Source organism: Dipodomys ordii, unplaced genomic scaffold, assembly GCF_000151885.1.
Source record: "Dipodomys ordii isolate 6190 unplaced genomic scaffold, Dord_2.0 Scaffold150, whole genome shotgun sequence".
Classification (NCBI taxonomy): Eukaryota; Metazoa; Chordata; class Mammalia; order Rodentia; family Heteromyidae; genus Dipodomys; species Dipodomys ordii.
Window position 1 is genome coordinate 429920 of NW_012267366.1, and position 18585 is coordinate 448504.

Below are 18585 nucleotides of genomic sequence, written 5' to 3' on the forward strand. Positions count from 1 at the left end.
TGTGTGTGTGTGTGTGTGTGTGTGTGTGTGTGTGTGTGTGTGAGAGAGAGAGAGAGAGAGAGAGAGAGAGAGAGAGAGAAAGTGCTGTCTGTATCCGCTTTCTCAACACACCAGCTGAGTTGAGTTGGGACAAAAATTGTCTGGCCCATAAAATCGGGAAATTAACTCTCTGGTCTTTGTACAGATGGTGTTTGTGGACTGCTCCTTAAGAGCCTGATCCTTGATTGCAGTATTCTTGACTCTGCCATCTGTGAGTTTTGGGATCTTTGGGCACAGAGCCAGTTACCTCATCTGCAAAGTCAGATATCAGCACCTACTTGTGTAGGACTGTTGTGATGAATTCATGAGTTAGTATCTACAAAATACTTTGTGATCAGTGTCTTGCTTGGCACCTGATTGTGCCATATAAAGGCTCATTCAATAAAAACAAAATAGGTACCCTTCACATCAATAGTAGGCAGGCATCTGTGAGACAGCAAAAAGCCCAGTTTGGGGCTGTGATTAGGGATGCTCCACTTCATAGAGTTCACCGCACATATTGAGATTATTTCCAGTCTACAGTCACTGCTTGGTCCTAGTCCTTTACTCTTTGAGCGAATTGGCCGTGTCTTGAATTACAAAATATACAAGGCAACATTGCAGTACTGGGGTTTGAACTCAGGCCTTAGGCTTGCTTGCGGGTGGGGTTAGGGTCTATGACTTGAGCAGCCCATTCACCCTTTCTGCTTTAGCCTTTATTTTTCATGTAGTATCTGTGCTTTTAGCCTGGGGCCTAGTGAGGACTGCAATCCTTTTACCTCTGCTTTCTCTGTTGCTGGAATTATAGGTATGTGCCAGCACTCCTAGCTTGTTTTTTTTTTTTTTTGCGGGTGGGGGAGGAGGTAGGCATAGAGGCTGAGCCGAGGGAGTGGCTAAAGTGCTAGAGCAGGTGCTGAGTGAGTGCAACAACCTTCAAACCCCAGGGCCAATCCAAAAACGAGAGGGCCCTCTTTAACTTCTTACTTTTAACCTGGGGTGGCATCCAACGGCAATCTCTCACCACTGCTTACCAACTACCTGGGATTACAGGAGTACATCACTATACCTAGCTTAAAAATAAACTAAAAAAGACAAATAATGTTTGGAGTAGTAATTGGCATATAATTAACTATGTTTTGGTACTATGGATCACATGATTCTGCCTGAACTGCTTAAGCTGCCATCATGGTCCAAAGATAGCCATAAGCAAAAGGAATAGGAACATGCCCATAATACTTGATTTAAAAAGCAGGCCTCAGACCAGGTCTTGCTCTTAGGCTGTTGCCTACCTACCTGTGTCTTAAAGCATGAATAGGCAGTGTTCACATAGTCTCAGGTATTACTATAACTGTAGAGCTTGTCTTTAATTCTCGCCAAGAGCAAAATATTGCATGGGCTTCTGGTATTTTTCTTATTGACCCAAGAGTTAGATTAGATGATTGACAAATGTTTACACCTTCGTCCTACCTCCATAATAGAACTGTACTTCCTTGTACCACTGGCTTTGGGATTGGTCATAGCACTTTGGCCAATACGAATTTAATTAATAGGATGTAAACAGAGGTTTTCAAATGGACTTGCCTTCTTGGGGTCCTTGAGAGGACACCTAGATGACTCAAGGGAACAAAGAGGCACAAAACAGGCTAAAGCAAGCTCAGTTAAGAGAAACCTTGATCAACAAACCCATAGATACGGATATTAGTTAGCAACAATAAATGACTATTTGATGGAACTGACTTTTGGGGTATTTGTCACGTAGCCACAGCTGACTGTTACAGCTTTTGTGCAGGATTCTGCTATGGACTGATACTCTGACAAAGTACAGAGTGAGATGTGCCTTTTCAGAACCAGAGGACAATAGATACAAGTTGCCTACCATGTACTTCCACTTATGACCACTTCCCAGTAATGCCGGCCACTATCAATGAACACATTTCCAGCTACTCCGTAGCTCCCCTGGCTGGTGAAGCGTTCAGGCGTGTGGCTCTTTTTAGATGATGACTCATCACGTTCTACTGTGAGGTTATCGTGGGACACCTTCAGTTTCCGATGAGCAGATTTAGGATCCAGTTTAAATGGTTGGCCTGGAAACAAGTTCACAAAGCAAAAAAGAAGTGAGAAGCACTGTTTATCTGAACATGCATGACCAAGGGTGTATTTTCAGAGACAGTTTTAAAAGACTAGGAAAAAAAAAAACCTACTCCTCTATCACAAAGCAGTAGCTTCTATTTTAACAGTAATATAAGCTTTATAACCAACTTAAGAAGCCATTTGCTTGCAGTTTTCATCATATGCAAAATATATGGTTAAGGAATTGCAACTCTAGGTACAGTGCTAGACACAGGACACATGTGCAAGAGCATTTTGGTGTCTCCATGAGCCCCCAGTCTGTTGTAAGACAGGGGCCAGCAGGTCAGAGGGGCTGTGCTGACTGGTAAATAATAGCATAGGCAAGGCTCAACGCCATGAGAGGTGAGCTATCTGGGTGGATTCCAGCACAAGTAAATATTGGCCAGAGAGTATACTGAAAAGGAGGAGAAAACAAAGACTTTCTTTTACACCATGACCATATTTAATCAGGCCTAAACACATGCATGTGCACAATAGATTTCAGACCAGAAAGCAGCCAAATCCAGATTTCTGATCTTACCATGTAGAATTTCTTAAATGCTTCCACTATTCAAAGGTACTTTTTGGTCTGCCTGTTCTGGGGCTTGAACTCAGGGCCCAGGTGTTGTTCTAAGCATTTCTTGCTTAAGACTAGTGCTCTATCACTTGAGCCACAGCTCCACTTCTGGCTTTTTTTTTTGCTAGTTACTTTGAGATAGAAGTCTCATGGACTTTTCTGCCTGGGCTGGTTTTAAATTGTGATCCTCAGATCTCAATCTCACAAGGATTATAGGATTATAGTAGCCACCGGCACCCAGCTATACTGAGATTCTTAAACATTAAAGCAACTACACTGAGGAGCTAAAAGAACCACAAAATTGTAAAAATTTCCAGCCCACAAAAATCCAGAAAAAATATGATGGTGATATCTAGGATTTTTTTATGCTTGAGTGTATTCACATATACAATGAGTAAGGTCCTTTCTATTTCACTATTCCTATTTGTGTTTTGAAGATTTAACTATGAGTCACCCCTGGCCATTCTGTCGTAGCTGTTACTTCTTAGACAAGTCAAAATTGGTTTAGAGTAGTCTGTTGTTTAGCGTTACATCACATAATATTTCTAGACACAAAAGGATATAAAGAAAGAAGAGAGCATCATCCTCAGCTCTACCTGCTCAATGCTAGTCGCCCTTCCCTAGTTGTGACACCCCAAAACATCACTAGACATTGGAAATATCCTTTGGGTATGCGGGGGTTGGAGAAAGGGCAAAATTGCCCCCAACTCAGACTCAAAGACCCAGACAGAGACCTGGAATAAAATGAATGATTAAGTAAAGAGTTGATATGGAACATAATATTATTCCTCATTCACAGAACATCTATTCTATGTCAGGCTTCAGATATACATACTCATTTCTCATAAGAACTCTTTGAGAAGATTCAAGTCCTCAAAGGTTAAAAGCCTCCTAGCTTTGAAGGAAGAGCTGGTTTTGGAATGCGGGGACAGCTGAATCAAATTCCACTATTGCATGCTGGCTCTTTAATTTTTTTTCAATTTTTTTAGGCTGTCAGCAATGCCCAAGACAGAAACAAGGAAAAGGAAGGGGATAGAATCAGCCGAAAGGCGAGCAAATGGGAGATGACAGCTCCGCTGAGTTCACCACACTTACTGTTTGTCTTCAACTTGCCAGGCTCGCTGCTGCGGCTGCCTGCCTGGTTGATGGCCTTGACCATGAAGATGTACTTGGTGCCACTCTGCAGACCATGTACTGTGTAGTGGTTCTGCTTGATATTGGGCACAATCATCCAGCTATCAGCCGAGTTACACAGACCTGCAAAGCCAACCAGACAAGTGCAAGCATGGGCGATGTTTGCAGAATTTTTGTTTATCTGAATCATAAGACTTGATAAATTCATCAATTTGCACTTTTTTTAAAAATCAGGGACAACGCATGAATGCAGTGTTCTGTCTTAACAGAGGTCAATTGTATGCTTGTACTGTTTGCTCTAGATGAACAAGACTTAAACTTCTTCTATTGCAAATTTTGGTTTGTGTTACTAGGAATAGCAAAAGTGCCTCTGTCCACACCTTTTTTAATTTGCATTTTTGTGTGCTTTATACTGGGGCTTAAATTCAAGGCCTCAAGTTCTCCTTTAGCTCTATTAGGATTCATTATAGACGAATTACCTTCTGAGTTTCTTTTTTTTGTATGCCTCTACTGGGGCTTGAACTCAGGGCTTGAGCACTGTCCCTTGGCTTTTTAGCTCAAGGCTAGTGCTTTACCACTTGAGCCATAGCTCTACTTTCAGTTTTTGGATGGTTAATTGGAGTGGACTTTCCTGTCAGGGCTGGTTCAAACCATGATCTTCAGATCTCAGCCTTCTGAGTTATTAAGTTTACAGGCATGAACCACCAGTGCTGGGCTTGGCTGTACCTAAAACACTGAATATACACTTGGTATGTTATTAGCTGCTGTAAAAATGAAATGAAAGCAATCACTGGTTCCTCCCACCCCACCCTCACTCCCATCTGTATTTTGCTGAACATCAAATTTTAGATCCTATCAATTCTGAGATTCACAGATGGCAGAGGCCCGAGTCATGTACTAAAATCCAAGTTCATGAACACAAGGTAGCACAGTGTGTTCTTGCCTCTAATTTTTCAGCTTGTCCTGTGTCCAAACCCAAATGACTTTGTAGTTGCTCTCTCTAGAGAGATCCTTGTTTGGATCTGGGCTTGTGATATACTTTGACCAATAGGATGAAGCTAAAGTAAGAATGTGGTGGTTGCAAGAGTAGGTATTACAAGGCTTTGTGGGTTTCTGTAGACCCCTCAATGGAATTTCTGTCATTACCACAGAGACGACATCTTTTAGGACAGACTGTTCATCCAAACAAAAGAGACACCATAGTCTAACTGCCAGGGCAGGGCAGGAGCAAGCCCAGCAGGCACCAACCAACCCCAACCATCCTCCAATGGTACAGCTCCGAAAATAACTCTCATGCTACTTTGTGATCCTCTATGACAGCGGCTTAGGAATAGCAGCACCCACAGGCAGCTTGGGAAAGTCTCCCCAGGGACTGAGCAGCTGCATCCTAAGATGTCTGCTTCCAGATTGAACTGAGGCTGTTTCTCTGGCTGCATCTTGCAGGATGTGGGGGCTGAGGAGCAGGCTGAGGATTTATGGTGCTTGGAAGTACATGTAGTTAAAAGGAAGCCCATCTTGTTTTGCAGCTGGCTGATGCTAGAAACATCTTTTTGGTATCAAGCCCAACTCTCTCCTCTCTCCAGCCATCAATCTCTACTCCAATAGAACCTTTTTCCAGACCCCTGGTGACTGAGCTGTCAAGAAGTTTCCTTTCTCTGTTGGATTTCCTTCACTCGTCCCTGGGAGAGGGCTGGACCCCTTCACTTCCTGAGAGGCTCCAAATTCACCTCCCCTCTCCTTCCCTTTTGGTTCATTTGCAAGTCAAAGGCTCAGTCTCTTTGATCCTGAGGCAACTTCTACCTTCTCAGACTTTTAAGAAACAATTTCTTGATCGCCTCTTCCCTCCCCCCTCCAGAAGCCAATAAACTCTTTCAGTACAAAGAAAATCACAAATGCATGCACACACAGAATCATTAATATTTGTATAGCAAGAGAGTCACAGGCTCCTCCCCTATTGACATGGATAAGAAGAGCGTTTCATATTTGATGGGTTGTGAAAATCCACCACAGCTGACTGTGTCAAGTTCATAGCATTTCCAGGCATGTACCAGTCAGGTTTCACACACACACACACACACACACACACACACACACACACACACACTTGTTAATTTTCTGTCACTTTTTTTTCACTGCCACCTGTGAACATTTCTACCAAAGGAATACCAGGCTTGAAAATCAAGCCTCTCAGAAGAGTTGGAGCAAGTGTGTGTTTGGAGGCCCTGTAATGCAACAGGAGGCAGCATGTATTCTACAACTGCCTGTAACTCATGTGTGTGTGTGTGTGTGTGTGTGTGTGTGTGTGAGAGAGAGAGAGAGAGAGAGAGAGAGAGAGAGAGAGAGAGAGAGGGAGGGAGGGAGAGGGAGAACTGGAGCTTAAAGTCAGGGCTTGGGTACTATGTCTCAGCTTGTGTTTCCCCCCTCAAGCTCTTCCACTTGAGCCACACCTCCACTTCTAACTTTTTTAGCTGGTTAAGTGGAGTTAACCGTCTCATGGACTTTCCAGTCCTGTATGACTTCAAACCATGATCACCAGAGCTCAGTGTTCTCAGTAGTTAGGACTTAAGCTACCAGTGCCCAGCATCTTTTCTAGAAACTCTTAATCCTCCATAAGCTTACTTGTGCAAGATGCAGGAAGCAGCCACAAATACCACAGTGACATAAGTATCCTCAACACACATTTTCTTTGACCTTTCCTTGCTTTACCTTTTCTAGCTATAATAAACTGCATACTTCTGGAGATTGCAATGGGAAAATATTAGGAAGGGTCATTTTGAACTCTGGGATCCCTGATGCCTACAATTTACTAAGATACATAATAATATAATAGTAATAAGCAAAATAATTACTTTTCTTATTGTCTTGGACAACTCACTTATATGTCTAGATCTATGTCAACAGCAGTCAGTAATAGGTCAATGAAAACAATAACAGCATTTAGTAGATTGAAAGGATAGTTTTATCAACTTCATTCCTTTTACCTTGTTTTTAGTTAAGTACATAGTTTACAAAAATATGACTACTGTGGTCAAAGAAAGCAAATGTAAAAACAGTTCCATGAACTTTCAGTACTGTACAACCTGAAGCTGGGTCTAGTGTGCTGGGTGAATGCTTTCAGTGATAGCATGAAGTATACGTCAGAAATTGCTGCAAACTACAATGTGGCCTCTGACTCAACACCATAAATTGACAGAGATTTCACATTTCAAAAACGTTTTCTTTTCTTTCTTTCTTTTTTTTTTGGGGGGGGGGTCCGGTCATGGGGCCTGAACTCTGGGCCTGGGCACTGTCCCTCAGCTCTTCAGCTCAAGGCTAGCGCTCTACCACTTGGGCCACAGCGCCACTTCCGGCTTTTTTCTTTTTGCTTATGTGGTGCTGAGGAATCGAACCCAGGGCCTCATTCATGCAAGGCAAGCGCTCTACCACTCAGTCACCTTCCCAGCCCTTCAGAAACGTTTTCTACAGAAAAATGAGACTCTATCTTTATTTCAGATAGCAATATTTTGAATTCTCCTTGAATAGTAAAAGGACAAAAGGCTCATGGACCAGTAAAAATTTTACTACATTGCTTTATATTGAAGAATGCTAACAATTACTGCTATTTGGGGTTACTTTCATATTCTTCTTCTTCTTATCATCATCATCATCATCATCATCATCATCATCATCATTACTATTGCTAGGAAGACAATGGGGAGGCTGATTAAAAACCACAGAGAAAATGTTGAAAATTTCTTTTGGGGGACCTGGAAAGTTCCTTTGGGGGACTGGGAACACATTATTGCCTTATTAGTATTGGTCTTAGGCCAGTCCCACCTAATAGCTTGCATATAGCAGAGTGCCAGGTTTGCTCTCGGAAGACTTGTCTACCTTGACACCCCACTGTGCTAGGACTGCTGACTAGTTTTTATTCTTTTTCTTTTTTTTTATGAAACACCTGGACTATCCTGACCAAAACTTAACTTTGTTCCAAACTTGTTGAAGGCATTTTAATCTTCACCAACCCTAGCTTAGCATGAAGCACTAAAACAACAATGGAACCCAGTGCTGGTGGTTTATGTCTGGAATCCTAACTACTCAGGAGATCTGAGGATCTCAGGTTTAAGTGTATGAGACACTCTTATCTCCAATTAACCACCAAAAAGCCAGAAGTGGAAGTGTGGCACAAGTGGTAGAATTCTAGCTTTAAGCAAAAAACTATAAAGAACAGTGCCCAAAGCCTGAGTTTAAGCCCCAGTACTGGCACAAAATAAGCAAAACAAAACCAAAAAACCCAATAGAAATTAGATGATAATTAACCCCTAAGAACACCTCATTTGAGGCCTTTTGATTCTGTATTCTTTTTTGTTTTTCATTTGCAATAGAGGGGCTGGGAAGGTGGCTCAGTGGTAGAGCGCTTGCCTTGCATGCATGAGGCCCTGGGTTCGATTCCTCAGCACCACATAAGCAGAAAAAGCTGGAGTGGTGCTGTGGCTCAAGTGGTAGAGTGCTATCTTTGAGCTGAAGAGCTGAGGGACAGAGTCCAGGCCCAGAGCTCAGGTCCCACTACTGACCCCTTCCCCCCCCCCAAAAAAAAGTAGTTCAGGGACAGTGCCTAGGTTTTGAGTTCAAGCCCTTGGACCAGCACACACATACAAAAAGCTGTTGATCCATAGGGGGTTTAGGAGGAGGGGAAAAAAGTTCTGTTCAGGAATTGGGTACCAGAGAAACAGTGGGGCCAATGAAAATGCAAGATGATGGATGTTGTAAAAGAGATTGTCAGCAAGTATGAAAATAAAACAATGAAACCTTGTGAAATGTTTTTCAGGGTTGATTGTGATAAAGGGAAATAGTAGATTGGAGTAGATTGACTGGAACACATTTGTACAGTGTGTGGAAATGCCATAACGAAATCCCCCTTGTATAGCTAATGTACGCTAATAAAATTTTTAAAAAGTAATTTTAGAAATACAGAAAGTGTTAGAAAATTAAATACATATCTATATGCTAATAAGCAATTCATTAACAACTGGAGTTCTACTTTTTTCAATAAAAATAAAAAATAAATGTCATTAATTTTGCATTTGGATGTGTACAGTAGCAAGATCCTTTATATGACTGGAAAAAATCATGGATATTATCTAATTCTCCTTTGCTAAGGCCAGTTGAACAGCAATTAATTACAAGTTATTATGACAAGGGAAAAAACTGTGACCTCGAGACAGTCAAACATGTCCTAGTATCGTAGGAAGCTCTAAGAAGGGTTTCAACATACGTTCTCATTTCCAATAGGGTTTTACTGTGCTTCAATACAACATCGTTTATCTTGTGTCTCGATACAACATCTGCAAAAGCTAAGTCTTCCAAATGATAAGAAGGATGGACAGAGTTCAATGTGACAACCTTTGACATGGAGATGGGGTGAAATCTATGAAATAATCTTGCCAAATTATAAAGCTGACCTCTATTTGATGACATACAATAATAATAGCCTCATTTTGAAAATACAATAGTGCTGGGCACTGGCAGCTCATGCCTATAATCCTAGCCACTGAGGAGGCTGAGGTCTGATGATGGTAATTTGAAGCGAGCCCAAGCAGAAAAGTCCATGTGATTTTTTTTATCTCCAATTAACCACCAGAAAGCTGGAAGTGGAGGTGTGGCTCAAGTGGTAGAGTGCCAGCCTTGAGTGAAAAAGCTCAGGGATAATGCTCAGGCCCTGAGTTCAAGTCCCATAACCAAAATAAATAAATACATATATACATAGATAAATACAATAGTGGGTGAGTAAAGTCTATGTTTTTTTGTGGGAATAATAGCTTTGTATAACTAATAGAATATGGCACCTTGATCACTTATGTGACTGTATTGCATTATATGACAAAGGTGAGGGTGAAGAGTCCATAATCAGGTGGCATTGAGTTCATGAATGGGTTTGTCCTGTTCAAGGGAAGCCCTTCTAGGCAGGTTTGGGAGTGAGAGACCTGCTTCACCCCTTAGCTTGGTGTCATTTAGGTTCGGGAATTTGAAATGGTACTTCATCTCCTCCTCCTTTACTTGGTGGTATTGAAGTAGATGTCAGGAATTCTACAACCAGAATAAAAGGAATTCTGCCAAGGAACAGATAGGGCAAGAAGCTGGGCTCTTCCTTAGTTGAGCATCTAGATGAAAATATAGCTTAGGCAATACCTTGAATTTATCCCTTTGAAGCCTTAAGAAAAGGAAACAGTTCAAGTGTACCCACAATCCTTGACCTATGAAAATCAAAACTGTAAATGGTACTGTCTTGTGCATGTGCGTGCACGTGGGTGCGTGTGTGTGCATGCACACACATGTTGCTTAGGGATTGAACTCAGGGCCTAGGCACAGTTCCTGAGCTTCTTTTGCTGAAGGACAGCACTCTACCACTTGAGTCACAGTTCTACTTCTGACTTTTAGGTAATTTGTTGGAGTTAAGAGTCTCATGGACTTTCCTGCCCAGCCTGGCTTTAAACTACAGTCCTCAGAACTCAGCCCCCTGAGTAGCTAGGATTACATGTGTGAGCCACTGGCACCCTGGTGTAAATGTTGTTGTTTTTTTTAAGCTGCTAAGTTTTAGGAAATTTATTTCACAGGGAATGAAAAACTGGTATCACTTGATCAGATTTCAGAGAAATATAGCATGGCTCACACATTGGCCAAGAGATACCCTTTTAGTAGGAAATGACTTCAAATGTTTTCTTTTTCTCATTATATGATTCACTTATCAACACTGTTCATGACTTCACCATTTTGAATTTTAGATGCTTAACTTTGATTCAATTTCTAGCTCAATGTACCTAGTACAGTCGTCATTTTCATCTTACAACACTGAAGAAATAAATCCTTCCATGAAGACAAAATGATATTAAGCTCTCTTCCAAATAGGAGTGTGTGGGTTAGTGTGTAAGGTCACTGTATTAATGAAAGCTTCTAAGATAAATCAATTGGGATGAGAGAGGTGAATGGGTTGGGGATAGGAAGTTGGGAAAAGTGGTTACAAGGGAGGAAAGAGGAAGCACTGTGCGGTACAGGCCATTTACACTTTTGTCACTTAGAAGCTGGTGTCTTTTTGCATTACTCTTCATTAATCTTAAACAAAATTTCTATTTTAAGCCTCACATGCTTCCGAGAACTACTTGTACTGTCAGAGAATAGAACAGTCATGAGAGAATAGGTTTATATAACAAAAGCACAGTAAGTTGATATGAATTTATTCAAAACATCTCTTCGCTGAAAAGTGGCTGCTATTCTAGTCTGATATACTTTGAAATATTCTATTTTTCTTTGCTAAAGAAATTTCAAACTTGCTCCTCCCCCCCCCAAAGCCATTTCTTCTGGTCCTTTGCCATTTGCTCTAAATTATGATCTGTAGCGGGTGGGGTGGGAAGGAGTGCTTCCTATATTATCCACTAGGCTAAATTTGCAACAAGCCTCAGCAAGAGAAGGGCCCCCCTATATTTCAGGTAAGTCTAGAAATTTTCCCAGGGGGGGTGGGCTACTCACATTTGATTTAAGGGCCACAGATTACCTCTGAATGGGACAGTGAGTTTAGTTATGATTTGGCTATTATTATCAAGTCCTTTCTTTTCCTGAAAATTGTGAAATAACAGCCAGCAAAGTACAAAAAGTGAAATGTATGATATAATCACTAAAGGATAGAACAATCACCCGGAAACTGTGGTTAGTCCTGTTTTGTCTTACCCAAGACACCTATTCTCCCTCCCATAAGGTAGCCATCATCAGGATTGGTATTTATACTTAAGACCTGTGAATGCATCCTGACGCAAAATAATGTAGCTTGGTCTTTAAGTTATTCATCAGTAAATGCATTCACGCTGCATATACTCTTGTTTCCTGCTTCTTCCCTTTAATAATAGGCTTGTGAGACTCATCTGTGTGGTTTCCAAGGTCATTAACTTGTATTGACATTTGACCAGCTATTTTTACTACTTGAGTACATGTGAGGGCTATCATTTTCTTAAGCAGGAAAGACTAGGCAATAAATATTGTATATTTTTTCTTCATTGTCTTTCTTTGATGTTTAAATTCAAACATGTTATCTATGTGAAAACAGTTACCAAATCGAGAAATAAATGGACCATGAGATACTCACTAATGACATTGGCCTGTCCGGTGAATATGGTGTACTGGAGCTCATAGGAGACCACACTGAATTCATCATCGGATGTCCAGTGGACAGTGATGGTATCATATGAAGCTGTGCAGAGCTCTTCTCTAATTGTGGGAGGGTTGGGAGCTATGAATAGCAAAAATGCTCATTAGTAGAACAGCACACACCCCTGAGATAATATTTCTGAGACATCTGATTGTTGAAGCCAAGCTTCTCTAAATAGGAAAGCCCATGAGGACTACTATCCTAGAAATGACCTCAATCTAACAAACAGTTAGCTGGCTGGTAACGGCTTTTGCTTTTCAAAAGGACTATGGCTAGAGCCAGCCAGTAGGGCCTTACTTACTTCAGTTCACAGTGAGGATAGGGTTAGAAGATTAAGCACATAATGGTCTCTTGTGCATGAAAGTAAGGAAGATGAATTTTTACATTTTGTTCACTTTATGGAATGGCAAGCCTGAAAGGGCTGGATGGTAAATGCTTTAGGCTTTGTGGGCCAGTTGCTATTGCAAGTGCTTAACACTGCCATTGTGGCATGGGAGCAGCTGTAGCCCATTTGTACACAGCTGGGTATAGCCAGATTTCAATAAAACTTTATTTACAAAAATAGGTGGATTGCTGGATTTGGTTTATGGCCTAAAGTTTGCCAGTTCCTGATCTATATGGCACCATTTGTTTCTAGAGTTAGGTACCCAACAGGAACAGTACCAATATTTGTTTATCATATAGCAAGTCAGATAGTTGACTTTTTTTCATTAGATGTTCTGATGCCATTAAAAGTTATTATTATGGCAATATTTCTTCTATCTCAGTTTATAGGTGATACTTCAAAGTAAAACCATGATTAATAATCATATCTGCTTGGTGCCAGTGGCTCACACCTGTAATCCTGCTACTCAGGAGGCTGAGATCTGAGGATTGCATTTCAAAGCCAGCCCAGGTGGGAAAGTCCATGACGCTCTTATGTCCAATAAACCACCAGAAAATTAGAAGTAGAGCTGTAGCTCAAAGTGGTAGAGCACTAGCCTTGAGTGAAAAAGCTCAGGGATAGTGCCCAGACCCTGAGTTCAATCTCCATGACCGACAAAAATAAATCACATCTAAGAAATACGTTTTTGTTCTCTAAGGAAATCATGACTCCTTGGCATGTGCTTAACTTTATCAAGAGAGAAGGCTGCTGTTTTATTTCTTTGACATATTTTGTAGTGGAGAAGCCTAAATCCTACCAAAACAATGATTTTTTAAAATGACTTCTACTGCATTGATTTCAGTAACTGGTTTTATGAGAAGAGTATGTGAGCAAGAAAAAGACTAAGCAATCAATTCTGTGTTGGCAATAATTTTTAGAGCAGAGGTTGGCAAACTATGGCTGTAGGCCCAAGTTTGGCCCACTGCCTGTTTTTGCAAATAAAGTTTTATTGGAACACAGCCAGGCTCGTTCAGTTACGTATTGTCTGTAGCTCCTTTCTGCGTAATAGCAAAGTTGAGTAGTTGTGACCATATGGCCTAAAAAGCCTAACACATCTGCCACCTGGCCCTTTGCAGTCAAAGTTCACTGACCTCTGGTTTCGAAAACGGATCCAGGGTCCGTCTTTCTACTCTCCTGTCTACTAGAACTGAACTTGCAAAAGAAACATGTTTGCATTTACAAATTCAGAGCAATTTCTCCTTACACTATTGCTGGCCTTGGCTCTAAATTTTGACTCAAATTAATGAATCACAAGTTCAAAGAGGAAAAATCTATGGAAATGGTGAACTTAAAACTTTGCTGTTTTGGTCATTTCTTTCACTGAAAATATATCTAGGACAAATATCATGAACAGTGAAGTCTCGTGAATTCAGTGAATGAGGTTTGCTTTGCTGTTTAAATCCAAAATAATCTGGAGTACCTACAATGTAACAGTCACTGCAGGAAGATCAAGCTGTGTACTGAGAAAGCAGGGCGCCAGCTGGGGCCATAGAACAATGCCAAAGCATTTGCCTGGCAAGTGCTGAGTTCTGTCTTCAGCACAGAAAAAGGACGAAACAAAGAGAGGCTCTATGTAACCCTTAGAGCATTCTTTCCAAAATATCTGTACATCTGTCTCTGAAGTATTAGTATCATGTGGTGTGACTCGGATATGCCTGAATCAGCAATACCAATGAGGCCCAGCTGTGTAGTAAAATATGCTTACTGTTGTCTGTGTGGTCTCCGTTTGTGTGGGATCACCCTGCATGGATTGGCGAAGAAATACTTACTCTTTCCCAATTTAAATAGTTTGTCGAATTATTTCCCCATCAACTATTATAGCAAGATTGGGTCCTTCCTCTGGTCCAACAGACGATTAAATATGAAGAAAATGTTAAGTTCGAAAGAGGCCAGTAGCGGGGAGACACATGGCAGTAGCGACAATCAGGAAGGAAATGTCACCTCTATGGGTTATTAACTTGACATACCACTTAGAGGCATGTCATAGAGGGGAAAAAATCTTGTTTTCACAGCCAGGCAGGCTAACCCTGTTTTGATTGTAAACCCAATGGGTTTGTGCTGAAAAGTCAATATCTAATTTACTGCAAATGAGAACAGCAGCACACTGCCAATTTCAATACGCACAAAATGTCTACCAGAACTGCTATTTTCTTGCCTTCATGACAAACACCACACGAGGACTGGTGGGCTAATACTCTACAAACACCTCGTTTCCTGCTTCTAAATGTCTGGTAAACTATTTGGACATGGCAGTACCAGCCAAGCATCCTATGTTATGGCCAGGATTGCTGTTATGTCTAGAAAAGGACTGACTTTGTATTTAGGGTTGACACATAAGAAGGCATAATACCAGGTACTCCACGTGGCCTTTAGTTTGGCATAAACAGCCATCGGGATGATATATGGTATGCAAATGACAATCAGTGAAGACTACTTTTGCAATTCCTCTCACATATGTAAAGAATTTAAAATGATAGCAATTTTTCAATACTATTGAATAATTCTTAGAGAATGAGTAGAACAACCTTGGCATTGACTTGGGCCATCATGCCCATGTGTCCAGGTAAATAGTCACTTTTCCAGTCTTCTGTGACCTAGAAAAAGCCCTTGTGAGATGGATCTGGTCCAGGAACGATGTGCTAATCTGCTCTGTATTGTTACTGAATTGTTACTGAAGTGAGCATAGGAGATATATGTGGAAGTTTGCTAGGTGGGTCTTCTGAGCATAATTTCTGGGTTTCAAATAAAGAAAAACAAACTTGGCTGGCAGAATATCTTTCCCATCATTCTCCCTCTGGCCCTGGTCTTTTTGTTTAGGACTTGGGAGGTTGAGTAGTCGTGGTACAATCATGGTAATATAAAGATAACTCAATGAGGATGGTTGGCCAGAAAAAGAAAAAGAGCCTATGGTAGGAAGTGAGCATTGAGCTACTGTTCACCTCTTGACAGCATGCCACTGGTTTGTTTCCGTGATGCAAATAGTCCTTGATGGCATTGGTTGTGGCCAGTTACATTTCTTTTGCTTACAACCAAATTCATTCCAAATAATATTAGGGAAAAGAGAAATTTTAACAGAATGCAATGATGAAAAACAGTACCTATGAGCTCCATAGGACTCTTTAAATTTCAATTAAATTTATAGTCCAAGTGGTTAATATGTCAGATATTGTAGATATATAAAATTTCTGTCATTGTAGGATATTGCATTGGGTGGTACTAGTTTAAATAAATCTCAGAATTAAAAGCTAAAGTAGAGATGCACATGGGTAGGAGATGGCTCAAGCGGCCAATCCCATTCCTCCAAAAATTGAAGAATGACACTATAATCATAAATATTTGATACCAAGTTTGATTCCTTACTGTCAACGTTTTTCCAATTGTTTCATTTGCTCCTTAATAGGAACAGCACATTAGAATGGGAGAATACAAAAGATAATAATTTTTTATGAAAACTTGTCTTACTTTTTCTTTTCCTTTTTTTTTTCTTTTTCTTTTTTTGCTGGTCCTGGGGCAAAAAACTCTAGGCCTGTGAGCTGTCCCTGAGCTTCTTTTACTCAAGGTTTGCTCTCTACCACTTGAGCAACAGCTCCACTTCTGGCTTTTTAGAGGATAGTTTATTGGAGATAAGAGTCTCATGGACTTTCCTTCCCAGGCTGGCTTTGAACTGTGATCCTCAGATCTCAGCCTCCTTAGCAGTTAGATTTACAGGCCTAAACCAGTGGCGCCTGGCAGCAACTTTGTTTTTAATGATTAAAATTCTTTATATTCTCTTGTTCACAATATGTTAGTTCAGTTTAAAAAACCCACACACACAAAAACAAAAACCCACACCGAAGTTGTTGATGCGAATATTATATAGTATGGCAAATCAAAAGAACATACTTTTGGATTTTAGGGAATAAAAGTGATCTGGAGGCAAAATATATCACTGAGTCAACACAACGCTAAAGATAACATAAAAGACAATACCTGTAAGGTAATCCAGACATTCTAGCAATTTCTTCTCTCGGGAAAAATCTAAGGCAAAGGTGTCAAATGTGTCATTGAGGTTGATTTCAGGAATGAGGACCTGAGAGGACGCAGTTGCCATGGAGACCCTGAAAAGAGAACAACAAAACAACTTCTTAGAGATGCCCAGGTGCTTTCCAACGCCGCTGCATAGGACTGGATAAAAGGAAAAGAAATATCACTTTTTAAAGTGTTCTTGTTACACATAAGGCCTTCAGAAGAAAATCGGTGGCACAATCTAGTAATGCCAAGCAAATGAATGCAAGCTTATAGCAAAGGGATGGGAAAAACAACAGGGTCCCCTCTACCCGCCTCCTTTTGACTAGAGGGAAAAAATGCCTATAGAGGCGAAAGAATATTCCTATTTCCTGTTGCTGCCCATTTAAGAGCCTAGCCCTATCACATCCAAACCCAGCGAGAAGCACATAGCTCCAGGCATTTCTTCACACATCTGTCTGGGAAATGGTTTGTTCCTTTCAGACTCACCACTACTCTACTTCAAAGGGGAGTCTCCCAAATTTCAAACTCCATGAAAGGCAAAGCAAAGATTAAAAAAGAATGTTTCCAGATATTGGATTAGTTTAATCAATTACTAGCCTCTCTCTAAAATAAATCTTAAAAAGGAGTTTTGTCTGGCTTGTTTTCAGTCTCCTTGTATTCTTTTGTGTTTTTTGGTTCTTTTTTTTTTTTTGGTACCATATTCCAAGCAGATGCCATGGAAAATATTCATGAGCTATGCCACAGCTCATCCCTCAGTGGATGAACTGCTTCTCCTCCTCATTTGGTTAAAGTTCTCATGTATAGACTGTAAAGCTAGGTATGTGCCAGTCCCCTTGGTGCTCCAAGTTGACTTGGAAATTTCAGCTATTTATAGCAGAATATTTTGAGTGATTCAAAATTGCACGTGAATCTCTGAAAACTAAGAACGTTGCCACCTAAAGAATACCACTTCTGAGTATAACAAAGGATGCCACACTTGTACTATTGACTATGATGTTTTGTTAAGTTGCAAAAGCATTAAGGCACTGGGATTTGTGGGGGGGGGAGGGAGTTGTGGGGCTTGAAATCAGGGCCTAGGTGCAGCCCTTGAGTCTCTGTGCTCAAGCCTAGTGCTCTACCACTTGAGCCACAGTGCCACTTCCAGTTTTTGAGTGGTTAATTGGAAATAAGAGTCTCACTGGGACTTTTCCGCCTGGGCTGGCCTTGACGCTAGGATTATAGGCATAAGCCACTGGTACCCGGCTAGCACTGGGAATTTTTTGTGCAAAGAATGTTGAAATGATTTAACTTTAAATTTATTACTGATTTTCTAAAATCAGAATGTCCATGAATACAAAGACAGAGAGCTGGCTGATAGAGGCTAGGGGAGCTTTAGACCTAGCAAGATTGTCCTGATTGTACTTAATCTACAAAAACTTCAGCTCATACTGATAGTTATGAGATTCTAAAAATGGAAAAAGACTGACTTCCTACTTCTTTTCTTCTGTGCAAGTCCTGGGGCTTGAACTTAGGACCTGGGCCCTGTCCATGAGTTTTTGGCTCTACCATTTGAACCATAGCTCCATTTTGAGTTTTTAAAATTTTTTGGTGCAGCTCCTGGGTCTTGGGCACTGTCCCTGAGGTTTTGTGCTCAAGGCTAGCACTCTACCACTTGAGCCACAGCTCCACTTTTTTTTGGTAGGTTAGTGGAGATAAGTCTCACTGACTTTCCTGCTTGGGCTGGCTTCAAACTAGGATGCTCAGATCTCAGCATCCTTAGTAGTTAGGATTATAGAGGTGTGTGGCACTGGTGCCCAGGTAATTTCAGATTCTTTCCACGTAGCACATCACTTTCTTATGCCTGGATTTAGCAAATACTTTTGTTCATTTAACATGCTATAAAGTTGCATACACAATCAAAATAAAGGCCTATGTGTTATTGTACTTGAGAATCCAGTGTGCTACATTTGCATTTACCTAGTAAGTAGAAAAGGAGAAAAACAGCATTTGTTGCATATTAACCATGTGACAAGAACTGTTCTAATATTTTCTAACATCTTATAGCCTTATGGTTACATTAGATAGAAACAAGTGTCTTGCTTATACATGTGTTTATTCACTCACTCATTCCTTTGTAATGAAAGTAAGATGACTAGGATT

At 40.7% G+C, this 18585-nt stretch overlaps 1 protein-coding gene across 3 annotated transcripts in view; it reads right to left on the bottom strand.

Moving 5' to 3' along the window:
* Mid1 (midline 1) overlaps nucleotides 1-18585 on the bottom strand; it is a 151502-nt gene that overhangs the window by 20446 nt on the left and 112471 nt on the right. For all 3 annotated transcript variants that reach the window (XM_013032176.1, XM_013032174.1, XM_013032175.1), the window contains exons 6-9: nucleotides 16408-16535; nucleotides 11952-12095; nucleotides 3800-3961; nucleotides 1895-2102 (exon numbers count right to left, since the gene is read on the bottom strand). In XM_013032176.1, the coding sequence (XP_012887630.1) occupies nucleotides 1895-2102; nucleotides 3800-3961; nucleotides 11952-12095; nucleotides 16408-16535 (642 nt within the window). The remainder of the gene's footprint in view (nucleotides 1-1894; nucleotides 2103-3799; nucleotides 3962-11951; nucleotides 12096-16407; nucleotides 16536-18585) is intronic.